This window comes from Populus nigra, chromosome 6 (assembly GCF_951802175.1).
Source record: "Populus nigra chromosome 6, ddPopNigr1.1, whole genome shotgun sequence".
NCBI lineage: Eukaryota > Viridiplantae > Streptophyta > Magnoliopsida > Malpighiales > Salicaceae > Populus > Populus nigra.
The window spans coordinates 12,116,696-12,128,891 of NC_084857.1; the positions used below are offsets into that span (position 1 = coordinate 12,116,696).

Genomic DNA, 12,196 nt, shown 5'->3' on the forward strand with positions numbered 1-12,196 from the left:
ACAGTAGTGTGCAGGTTTAAGTAGTATAGGCATGAAAAAACAGATTCACCTAACGACCATGAAAAACAGATTGAACTTATTATTGAAGCTAACATAACACCCGACAAGCATAATTGATAATACAGATCAAAGAAATGTTGTAATAGGCAACACAAATCAACAGAAATGAGAGAGGGCGGGGAAAAGGGGGCAAACCTGAAGAGAGATGCAAAAATCCTAGCTGTAAGAGGATAGAAAAATGAGAAGCAGAGGTAAGAGAAGCATCAAAGTTTGAAACAAAAAGTTGAACTTACAAGCACATGAAGATAAACTTTACCTTGCCGCCTTTTCTCTAATGGAGGAGCCCTCTATTTCTGCTGCAAGTGAAGAGAGAAGCCAAGGGGTTTTGTTCAGCTGCAAGTAGACTAAATGGATATGGAGATGTGGGTTGTTGACTTATTGTTTAGAGAAGAGACAGATGCAGGGGGCAAGACGCAAAGAGGATAAAAATTGAAGGGCAAGAGTCAAGATAGATGCAGGGGCAAGGGGCAAGGGGCAAGACAAATGCAGAAGGGAGAGGCATTAAATCGTCTTTGCTCTTTGGTGTGGGCGGCGGCTTCAGATAATGTCAATTAGGGTTAGGCTTAGTGGTTTACTGTGTTATTTATACTACCGGTTTGGTTCACCGGTTTAAGTGGTCAAACCAAAACCAAATCGAACCAGAAAAATTTTATGGTTTTAAAAATTAATTTAATCGGTTTTCTATCTCAGTTCAGATTTCTCAGTTAATTTTTTATCAATTCTCTTAATTTTTTAGATTAATTAGTTTTTTTAAACACCCCTGCCCCTACCCTACCCGTAAATAATCCAGCAAGGTGCATTCATTGTTCTAAAATTGCAGTACACGAGTTTGACTAAGAAAAACCGGCGGCATCATCTCCAAATTACAAAACACATAACAAGCAAGGAGGGTCAATTTCTAACACAGAAGCACTCACTTCGGCTCGTCTCGCCATAGATTGAGCTGCACAAGGGCAACCCCTTCGTACTTGTTTGGTTGTGAAACTTGGAGGGGAGGCGAGGAGAGGGGATGGGAGGAATGGGAGCTGTTTGGTACTTGCGTTGAAGAGTCCAAGTGGAAATAATATTGGAAGCAGGTTTGTTTGATTTATATATGAAAGTTAGTAAATTGACTCCATGGAAAAGACAAGGGTTGGCAAATCCTGAGCCAACAAACTCTACTTGTATGAACAGTGAGATTCCATAAATTGGGGCCATGGATGTTGCCCTCCCGTTGAATGCAAAAAAGGAAGCATCTTGAATGGACGATCGGATATTATAATGCAGCGTGGATGGCTGATGTGTTTGGCAATTGTCATGTAGAGCATAAAGCAGCTTCAATAATTCCACCGTCTCTTATCAGAAAAACGACGAAAACACCTCCATCCATCGATTAAAAAATTAAAACATCTGCATAAAAAAAAGGAGAAACTCCTCCTAGTAAAGTTATCATTCTTTTACTTAGTAGGATGAGAGAGACAACGTCGATAAAGTGCCAAACCAGCATCGATGATCACCTTAATCACACCCGAACACCCGTAAGTATAGCATAAGCATAGTAGTAGTTTATAATAGATGGATATAACCGCCCCCACACCCTCTGAGATTTTAAGGTTTGATCTTCGTCCCTCGAGGCTCCATCTCATCTCTCTTTCGAATTGAAACTTAACTCAATGAAAGAAGACTTTGGTTGCTTAAGGAATCCAATTGCCCCCTTTCCCCAATCCCCAAATCAAGCTTCTCACTCTTTTCCTTCTGTTGTGGTTGCTTGAGGCTATTCATTTATAGTAATAAGCAAAGGGATGTGATGTGATACGGTAATGAGAGATGGAAAGGGATGGTTACGTGGTGCCGGCGGACCCTCCGGCGGTGACTTCCGTCAAGAAGAAGACGCAGCCTGCCAGGAGTTGGATTCTTGTCGACGCTACGGGACAAGGCACCATTCTCGATGCAGACAAACATGCTATCATGAATCGCGTTCAGATTCACGCGCGCGATCTCAGGATTTTAGACCCTCTCTTGTCTTATCCCTCCACCATTCTCGGTCGTGAGGGGGCCATCGTTTTGAACTTGGAGGTTTCGATTTTTATTATTACTATTAAGTAGTATTTCCTTTATATTTTTCTCTCTGTTTTGGCGCTTATTTGTGGTTTTTTAATGGTTGCAGCACATCAAGGCAATTATTACTTCCGAGGAGGTTCGTGGCTTCTGTTTTCTTTCTTTTTCTTTGCTTTTTAAATTTTGTGATTTTGGAAATTAAATCTTTTGATTGCTGAATGAATGGATTTTTGGGTTTTGGGTTTAGGAGATATTTTATGGTAGGTATAAATTAGTGATCAGTTGTGTTTGATACTATTTGCTCATGTTTGAATGCAAAAAAATAATAATAAAAATCGTGCTTGTAGCTTTTGGTTGTTTCTTTTAAATATGGAACAGGTTTTGCTTCGAGACCCCTTGGATGAAGATGTTATTCCTGTTGTTGAGGAACTTCAAAGGCGATTGCCTCCTGCAAATGTCATTCGTCAAAGTCAAGGAGATGGGAAAGACCACACTGGTGGACAACTTGATGTTGAAGCTGGTGAAGAGGATGGTATGCCTCATTGATTTTTTCATTCTTGCATTGACATTTAAGAGTAGAGGCTTTTTGTTCTGGTACTGCAAACATGTTTTCTTTACATTATGGTTGGTTCATCTAGAAAATTCTTGTCTGTTGAGTAATCTGGGTTGTATGATACAGAGTCACCATTTGAATTCCGTGCCTTGGAGGTAGCGCTGGAAGCCATTTGTAGTTTTCTAGCTGCACGTACAACAGAGCTGGAGACTGCTGCATATCCTGCTTTAGATGAGCTTACCTCCAAAGTAAATATTTGTTGTTCTCCATGTAGTTGATATTTCTTTTATCAAATAATAATCTTCTCCTGGTGCTTCTGTTGATTATTTTTTCATAGAGGGAAAAATGTCCATCACACCTTGGTTAAGGAACTGGATAAAAGTTTGCAACGGATAATGTAAATTCACGAAAAATACTTTGTTGGGAGATGGATATCTGTGGTGAGTGTTGCATGATTGTGTGTTTACCAGTTAACATTATTTGTTTTCCATGGTGCCATATCTCCTTTTGGAATGCTGTGGTGGTTTTCCCTCCCTTTTTAATCATGGGAGTGTGGCATATTAGCTGTTTACCGTGTCTTGACATTTTGTAGGAATCCAATAGCTTTGTGTAATGAATATTTTATCTGGTCAGAAGAACATCTTTGAGATTGTGCCAAGCGTTTCAAATAAGCGTTATTTGTATTTGTGTTCTTAGGTGAAGCCCTTAGGAGGAGTATTGGAAGATCGATCTTCTTCCTGAATTCAATTGTAGGTGTTTTATTTGGTTAAGTTGAGTGGGCTGTACTATTTATTTTGTTTTAATGTTCGGTTGAGTCTCGTTTATTTTTCCAAGTGCTACTTTGAATGGTGTTGCTCCTTCTACTCTTTTATAATGCTGGGTCGGATGAAAATTTTACCCAAAAACAAATTAAAGGTTGGCAAGGTTTTGGAGGATCCTGATGTATGGTGGCATAGAGAATGTGGACATTTGCTCTGTTCTCTTTATGGTGGTATCTTATCTTTCAATTCTTCCTTTTCTTATACTCGGCATTACTTTCTTTGAGTTGATTTGGAGCTTCCAGTGGTTGGAATTTTGCTTATTCCAGTCAGTGGTGCTATTCTTTATGCGGCCACCTTCCAGTTTCAAACTTATTTTGCAGTTGTGTAAATATCCTGTGCATTCAACAATTTGAACTCAATAAATTACTGCATAAGCAGAACCCTGCATGTTTTGGATCCATTACTCTTGAGGTTTTTCTCTCTTCCTGCAAGACAAAATTTATGCTGGATAAAGTTAATTTTACCTTGTATGCAGAACCCTGCATCTATTGTTTGTCACTATTTTGACCCTCTCATTTTCCCTTCTTGAATGGGCAGATTAGTAGCAGAAATTTGGATAGAGTTCGTAAATTGAAGAGTGCAATGACGAGGTTGACTGCTCGGGTACAAAAGGTAGGTGTATAATGTTGGTGGTGTTTGTGAAAAATTGCATTAAAAATTGCTTTCAACATTTATGATTGCATCTTTGGTCTTTGGATTATATGTTCTGGGTAATGATGTATTTGAATGTAACCAATAAAGAATAGGATCTTTAGTTGCTTTATATTATAATAGTTGGGAAAGATTCAGTGTCCTCTGATGTTGCACTCGCTTTTGGCAAATTGTACTGGATTTAGTCTTCTGTCTCAAAAAATGTTGACTGACAGTTTAGCATCTCCAACAATTACTTGCATTTTCTGATAAAAGCATTTTCAATCGATTCATATACTGTGCATGGTTCTTTGCAAGAAGAATATGTAGCCAAGGATGTTACACATTCAGGGATTAATCAACATCCAGCACGGAAGAAATCTGCTATACAGAAAATAAGTCAGGTCTGCTTGGGGGATAATTGCAGAAGAGACTTGAAAAATACCTAGCTGATCTAACACTAATGAAATATAATGTGCTTAACTGTCCCCTTAAATTTTCTGCGAATTAGATAGGCAATGATATTCTCATCAATTTATTTTAGGTGAGAGATGAACTTGAACAGTTACTTGATGATGATGATGATATGGCTGACCTTTACCTATCACGAAAGCTGGATGGTGTGTCTTCACCAGTCAGTGGCTCCGGTGGTGCGAATTGGTTTCCTGCTTCCCCTACAATTGGTTCAAAAATTTCTAGAGCAAGTAGAGTAAGTTTGGCAACAGTTCGCGGAGATGAGAATGATGTTGAGGAGCTTGAAATGTTACTGGAGGTAGAGTTCTAACTGTGTTTTACCTTCCTCATTTTCAATTCTTATTTGAAATGGGACTAAGAAGAAATTATTCTTGAAATTGGGTGATGATGTTCTTGCAGGCTTATTTCATGCAGATTGATAGCACTTTGAACAAATTGACCACGGTGTGTACTTTTTATTTACTTTTCCTTTTATTCTACACAAGGCACACACATTATGGTAAGAATTGCAAAGCAATTTCATCCTTTTTAAATTGCATAAATTTGAAACATGCAGTTGCGAGAGTACATTGATGACACAGAGGATTACATTAATATTCAGGTAGGCAATTTTGAATCGAACGCTGAAGTTTGTTTCCTTGTTTATGCGTTTTTTCTTACATTAAATTTATGCATCCTTTTTCTTCAGCTTGACAATCATCGAAATCAGCTGATTCAGGTGCTTTATGATTTTCTCTTCATGAATTGTGTTGGGGCCAATACACTCACAAGCAAGCAAGCACGCACACAGATTGCTTGTATGTTTTGATTTGTTATTCATGCTATGTCTTTCCACTATTTGCTGCAGTTAGAGCTCTATCTGAGTTCTGGAACTGTTTGTTTAACCATATATTCCTTGGTGGCTGGAATATTTGGCGTGAACATCCCATACACCTGGACTGACAATCATGGTTACATGTTTAAATGGGTAGGCAAAATACTTTTACTGGTGAATTTAGCTCCTGATTATAAATTGCTTTTATACGGGGAATCATGTGTTTTTTTTTACATTGCCAGGTGGTAATTGTCACAGGAGCATTCTGTGCATCTCTGTTCCTAGTTCTAATAACATATGCTCGCTACAAGGGCCTGGTTGGATCTTGAAAGGTCTCACGTTCTCTGCAGGTATAGTTCGAGATTCCTAGTTCTAATGGCATATATATGCTCCCTCCCTCTTGGTAAAGCATGCAGTTCAGTCTGCAGGTCATCATGGTAGATTCTTATAATTTGTCAAATCCTTGTTCAAACCGGGCTCAGGCATCCTACGAGGAAATTGTAAAACAGCATGCGGATTTTTAGATATAATTTTTTAATTTTTTTTTCCCACGATAGTGAATCTTAATTTCTCGAAATACAAATCAGCACTTTACCCGTTAAGATGAAATTATTGACATTCTTTTGCATGTCTTTGCTACATGTGAAGTAGTCACTGTGCCCTCCCTGCATTCAGGAGCTTCATGTGTTGTTGTATAATATTTTAGCTGTACTTTTAGAATTTTATTTTTTGCTTTTTGCTTTTTGCTTTTTGCTTTTTGCTTTTTAGTATATTTAATAAATTAATATGTATGTTTAAAGGTATCGTATTTTGTTACTTTTTCTCTAACATACTAATAAGAATTAATTATCCTAATTAGTGAGTGGCAAAAAGAACAAACAGAAGGGAAGGATACAAGAATTCTTTGGATTTTTTAATGCTTGTAAAAAACCAAGGATAATAAATAAATTGAGAAGGAGGGCCTGGTATTTTATTCCAAAAAAAAATAACTTCTCTCTTCAATCTTTGACATCTTATCTACTTGTTATTTGCTCTTTTTGTTCTAATTCTTAAAACAAAGAAACAAAATAAATTGAAAAAAAATATAAAACGGATTAAAAAAAATTAAGTTATTGGGTTTAAGAATATAAGAATTAAATATATAATCTTTGAAATCATAAAGATTAATCGATTAGTTTTGTTAAATCACTAAGAACAATTAACTCCTTTTCTTTTTGTTTCTTACACAGTCGACCGAGCAAGATTAGCTCTCTAGTTCACGAGAGTAAACTGTCTCTCATTTGTTGATGACAATTAGCTAGCCGCAGCTGTCTCTCTCTCTCGAGATGAACAGGGTAATACACAAACAGCACAACCTTGCACCCACTTGTGCTTGGTCCATGGGCTAGAAATACAAAGGACAAAAACACACAAAATTCAAGAGATGCGAGGCTTCTGTGATGGTCATTTCCTCTAGCAAATCGAGGTGCATCAGAATTCCATTCAAGACTTGTCCAGATAGCGGCATGTATTTCGTGTTTTTTAAGGCAACATAGCGCTGCCAGCTATGTTGAAAATATTTGAGACATTAACAGTGAGCTGCCAATTGGTAGCAGAGCCCTGTTATGGTCAGTAAAGTTGGCTCCTGCGTTGCCAAATGCCACCTTGGCAAGGGAGAGAGACTTCATCACAGGGATACGTTAAGAAGACGGGATAAAAACATAATTCTCAGCTAGCTATAGCTCAATGACAATGAGCCCACCGGCCGCCACCGTAATTGGAGCATCTTTCTGGTGACCATTTTCGATGATCATCATCCTTGTTTGTTAATTTGTCTAACACAAATCCAGAGTCTACGTGACACATTTTCCAAGCATGAAAAGTAAACGATGGCGACCTGCCGCATAGAACCAATTTGATTGCCTCACATGTGGACTGTTCATATATAAGCAATGAGCATTACGAACATGTTTGGTATTCCGGTAGCTGTTGTGGTTGTGATTTGAAAAAAATTATTTTATAAAAAGTATTTTTAATTGAGGTTGGTTTGAAAAAACAGGTGTTTGGTTAAAACTGTAGTTGAAATTGAGGTTGAATAAAAAATAGTTTAATGTGTTTAGTTAATAATGTTTTTTAAATTAAAGTTATAAAATAATTTTAAAATATATATATTAAAATTGATGGTTTTTAATTTAAATGTTATAAATTTAACTATTGCTATTACTTCATGAAATAAATAATACTTTATATAAAATATTTTTTATTATGCCATTAAACCATCTACAATTCCATTACATATGAAATTCATTCGACAAGAACTACAGTTTCTATAATTTTTTGAGCGTGTAATAAAATTAGATAAAATATTATCAGGAATAAAATTGATTTGATATTACAGTGCGAGTGAATTTAATTGTCTCTACACTAGGTTTTCGGGGAAAAAAATATTGTTTACATGACAATGAAAACTAGTTTTTTTAAAAAAAAATATACAAAAACTATACACACTGAAAAAAAAAAAGGTTCACTTGAACAGTGCAAGTGAATTGCACTGTGCACGTGAACACAAAATTTTAAAAAGCAGTCAGGAGCTGCTTCGCCAAATTCGCGTGCAAAACGTGAATGGACCCCACCAAAATTAAATAGCGTTTTTAACATAACCAAACATCATATTTGTTGTGGTTGCTTCAAACGCAGAAGCAACCACACAAACAAACAGCCTCTACATCATGCATATGTTCGCGTTTCTCGATGTTCATTTTCACCCTGCAGTGTCCAATCAATAATTAGATAAAAAGAGCAGTTATTTTCCATGCCATATCACAACTTAATAGGGTGTTGTTATAACTTAGGACTCCTTTGCCGATTTTTTTTTCAATTATTACTTAAAAAAAATGGTAAAATATCACGGTTTACATATATAAAAATAGTATAGATTAGATGCTACATGCGACTCTCTTTAATTATATGATATGGTCTTGCACAACTTACAATGAAGAGAGAAAAGAAAGAAGAAAGGAAAAAAAAAAAGAAAAATACCCCCAAAGACATATCAAAACTCCTATCACAATACTACCGATACATTAGAAAGATTTTAATGAGAGGAATGCAACGACATCAAAAAAGAAAAAAGAAAGGAAAAGAAAGAAAGATATCTTAAAGACATATTGAACATTCTATCATGATATTACTGATATCACCAGAAAGATTTCAATGAGAGAAATACAATGATATAAAAAAAATTCGTTAATGGTGACTGAAATAGACCACGCGAGTTGCCCAAAGACAAGTAAGACATGTCACATTTATACATCTAGTGTGGCCTACTATGGTCATCGTTGATAACCTTGGTGTCGTTGGATTCATCTCATCAAGATTTTTTCAATGGTATTGGTGGTATCTTCATTGAAATTTCAGTGTGCTTTCAAGATCTCTTTCTCTCTTTTTTTTCTTCCCATAATTTACAACTTGCTAAACCATGCTATTTCCCTAAGAATTTTCTAAACTATGTTATTTTTCAAAATAAAATAAAATAATAATGTGCTGTATTCCAAAAAAAAAGAAAAGAAACCCTCCTTCTTTACCTCTTTTTCATTGATGAAGTATCTTTTAAACTAAAATATTTTAAAATTATTATTTGAAAATATGATCCCTTTATATTTATAAGTGTAACTCATTATCATTAAATCAAATTTTTTGTCTATTTATCACTCTTATGAGATTTGAATCAGTCCGCTAACTTAGACTGAATTTTACAAAAAAACAACAAAGAATAATTTAACATAATCCGATTAAAAATCCAGGTTGACCTACAACCCAATCTTTCCGATTAAAATCCATTAATTTTAAATTTTTTTTGCTGAAAATGTTGTTTAAACAACTTGTTTATCCCATAACTTAGACCTTGCACCACCTTAACTCTTCAAAACAAGTTTAATAACCATGTTATTTATATTCCAAACATATACATGCATTAAACAATGAGGAGATAAATAGTTTGAATTTGAGAGTGAGGTTTTGTGTTTTTGTTTAAATCATATTACATAGGGAAAGAAATTCTATATGGAAATGTTTTTATTATTTTTTATAAATCATATATTTTATTCTTTCTCCTGCTTATACTTATTATTTTTTAAAAGTGAATCTCATTAACTGATATTAAAGACTAACACGCGCCGTCATCACTCCCAATCATATTGACCACACTAGAGGCGAAGGTGAAAGCCCAGATTAGCGCTGTCGAACCAAAGGACCACTTGGCTGCCATTGTTACGGTACCCATTATTCTTATACTTCCTCGTCCAACCTCAATCGGTCATTACATTATATTATAGGAGCTGTGCAGTATAGCAGCTGATCCGCTCTTGACTTCCAAACACATCCCTCACGTGACATACACGTGCCCAAAACTCATACTCTCTGGTCTTTACACATTGCGCCGCCGCCGCCGCCGCAGCACCTGCCGTCTGCAACCAAATGGTGAAACAAGAAGCACGACGAACACCATCCAATTCTTAAGGAAAATAATACGCAGTCGCTCTTGTTTCAAAAACTATTGATTAATCCTTTCGTTGTCCCCCAGAAAAAAATTTTAGAGTACTGTTTTATGAGACAACTTCAAAGACAAGAGGGAATAAATGATATAAAAAAAAATCATACCCGAACCCTCAAAAAAGAATATTTCTATTTAAGCTCAATTTATTTTTTTTTTAATTTTCTCTATCACGTTTCTTTGTTTTTCTTGTGTATCTCTGGAATAATTATTGGTAACTAAATTTCTTGATAACCTAGGATCTATATTTACAAGGAGAAATTATTAAGTAAATGTTATTAATCATTTAAAATTACATATCACACTATTTAGTCATACTATCAATTTTTTTCTTAAAAAAAACAATAACCATGATAATAAAACAAGGAAGATTTGTTTCATTTAAAGGGGGCGAGAGAGAAATAATTTTGTTTTTATTATAAATTAGGTGATGACTATAATTTTTTTTTGAAAGGTAAAATTAAAAAAAATAATTTAACAAAGCCCTAAAAGAATAAGAAACAAATTGAAAAAAAAATTAGGATTGAATGATGAAATTGAAAATAAATATTTTTTTATAAAAAAAATAAAAAACAACAATTAAAAATGAGAAAAATAAGTACTGAGTTGAAATATCTATAACTAGAAAACAACAATTAACATAAGGTAATTTTGTATCATTGAGAGGCGCCACACACGCTATCAGAAGACCACGAGCACCTCCTACATCCTATTTATTTTTTTATTTTAATAATATTTTATATTTATTAAAAGATCAAATTGCTTCCATTCACTCGATAATATAGAAAAGAAAACTATAATGAACAAATAAAAAAAAAAAAACTATAATGAACAAATAAAAAAAGCCTGGATGTAATTTTTAAAAATTACTTTTAAGATTAATGGAGTAATTTCATTATACTTAAAAAAAAATAAAAGATAAAAAAAATACCTTCAAATGCTAGTTTTAAAGATTTTGATTGTAAGAACAATTAAATCATTTCACTGCACTTAAAAAAAATATAAAAATAACCCAACTCTCACTTTAATCTGATAATGATTATTGAGCAGTGCGAAAACATGAAACACCCCTAAAACTAAGGCCATAGGTTTTTTTTCAAGAACAGAAGAGTAATTACACTGATTCTCAATCATAGTTCCTTAATCTAAACTATAGAGTCTAAGCAATTCTCTCTAACTAGTTATTATTTTTGGCTGTCATCAAAGTGTTTAGACAAATATTAATATTGTAAGAAATTAATAAACTTGTTTGTTCACAAATAACCAGCCTATATATAAAGTCCGACAACTCCACACTAATCGAAAGTACATTACTAAATAACGCCATTGAAATGAGGTTACGAAGTTCGGAGAAAACTTATAATCATGTACAATTCTATGTTTGTAGAGACATCGACGTTGACATATAGAACGTGAAATTAAGGTTTTTTTCGGGAGTGTTATTGTAATTGTTTTTTATGTAAAAATATATTAAAATGATATTTTTTTTTATTTTTAAAAAATTATTTTTAAGATTAGTGCATCAAAATGATCTAAAATATACAAAAAGTATTAATTTTTAGTAAAAAAAATTAAAACTTAAAAAAAAACAGGTACAATCGCGTTTCAAAACAATCATTTAATTAAACAGAGATTAATAGTAGAGGAGGAACTTAAATAATTCCAGTACCCATCATTAATTAATAAATTATTTAAAAATCCAAAAATAAATGGAAGGTTACAGCATTACTTGCCCATTAATGACCGACGTCTATTTTAGCATGAAACATCAATTTTGTTTTTTTTTGGAAAAAGTTTATTATTTAAACAGAATCCATTAGCAAATCGAGACCTAACTGCTCCAAGCCTGGAAAAGGCAAGTAACTCAATTAGGGATTTTTAAAGATTTAATTAATTAGGATAAAGAATGTTTGGAAACTCAATCTAAATAATTTCCTATATATGGAAGGACTTGTTCGAGGTTTCTCCGAAAAAGTTTAGTCGCTTCCTCTAGGGGAAAAAAATAATTAAAAACAGGCATGGTTAACGTAGTAAATTAAAGTGTTTTTTTTTAATATATTAAAATATTTTTATTTATTTATTTTTTAAAATCCAATTTGATATTAACACATCTAAAAATATAAAATAAAAACTAATTTAAAACTACAAAAATTTAAAATAAAAAAAATTTAAAATTTTCACAAGTATAAATCAACAGCAATGCTTAGAGATTGTATTAGTTTTGTCATGTAGGAGGAGGCTGTGCGATTATATTCGAAAACATTGAGAGCCTCGAA

General features: G+C 33.9%; 1 protein-coding gene across 4 annotated transcripts; it reads left to right on the forward strand.

Moving 5' to 3' along the window:
• The first annotated feature begins 1,325 nt into the window (after positions 1–1,325).
• LOC133697394 (magnesium transporter MRS2-2-like) lies at positions 1,326–7,408 on the forward strand. Of its 4 annotated transcripts, none has more exons than XM_062119902.1 (12): positions 1,326–2,115; positions 2,207–2,236; positions 2,476–2,629; positions 2,777–2,898; positions 4,009–4,083; positions 4,646–4,873; positions 4,975–5,019; positions 5,132–5,176; positions 5,264–5,293; positions 5,423–5,542; positions 5,632–5,739; positions 5,811–6,114. In XM_062119902.1, exons 1-11 carry the CDS (start codon positions 1,867–1,869, stop codon positions 5,716–5,718), a joined length of 1,185 nt encoding a protein of 394 aa, XP_061975886.1. In that variant the 5' UTR covers positions 1,326–1,866; the 3' UTR covers positions 5,719–5,739; positions 5,811–6,114. The 4 variants fall into 4 exon arrangements, with proteins under 4 accessions (XP_061975886.1, XP_061975884.1, XP_061975885.1 ...); XM_062119900.1 differs by lacking the exon at positions 5,811–6,114 and adding an exon at positions 6,619–7,408 and having other exon boundaries at positions 1,336–2,115; XM_062119901.1 differs by having other exon boundaries at positions 1,336–2,115; positions 5,818–6,114.
• Positions 7,409–12,196: the final 4,788 nt, after the last annotated feature.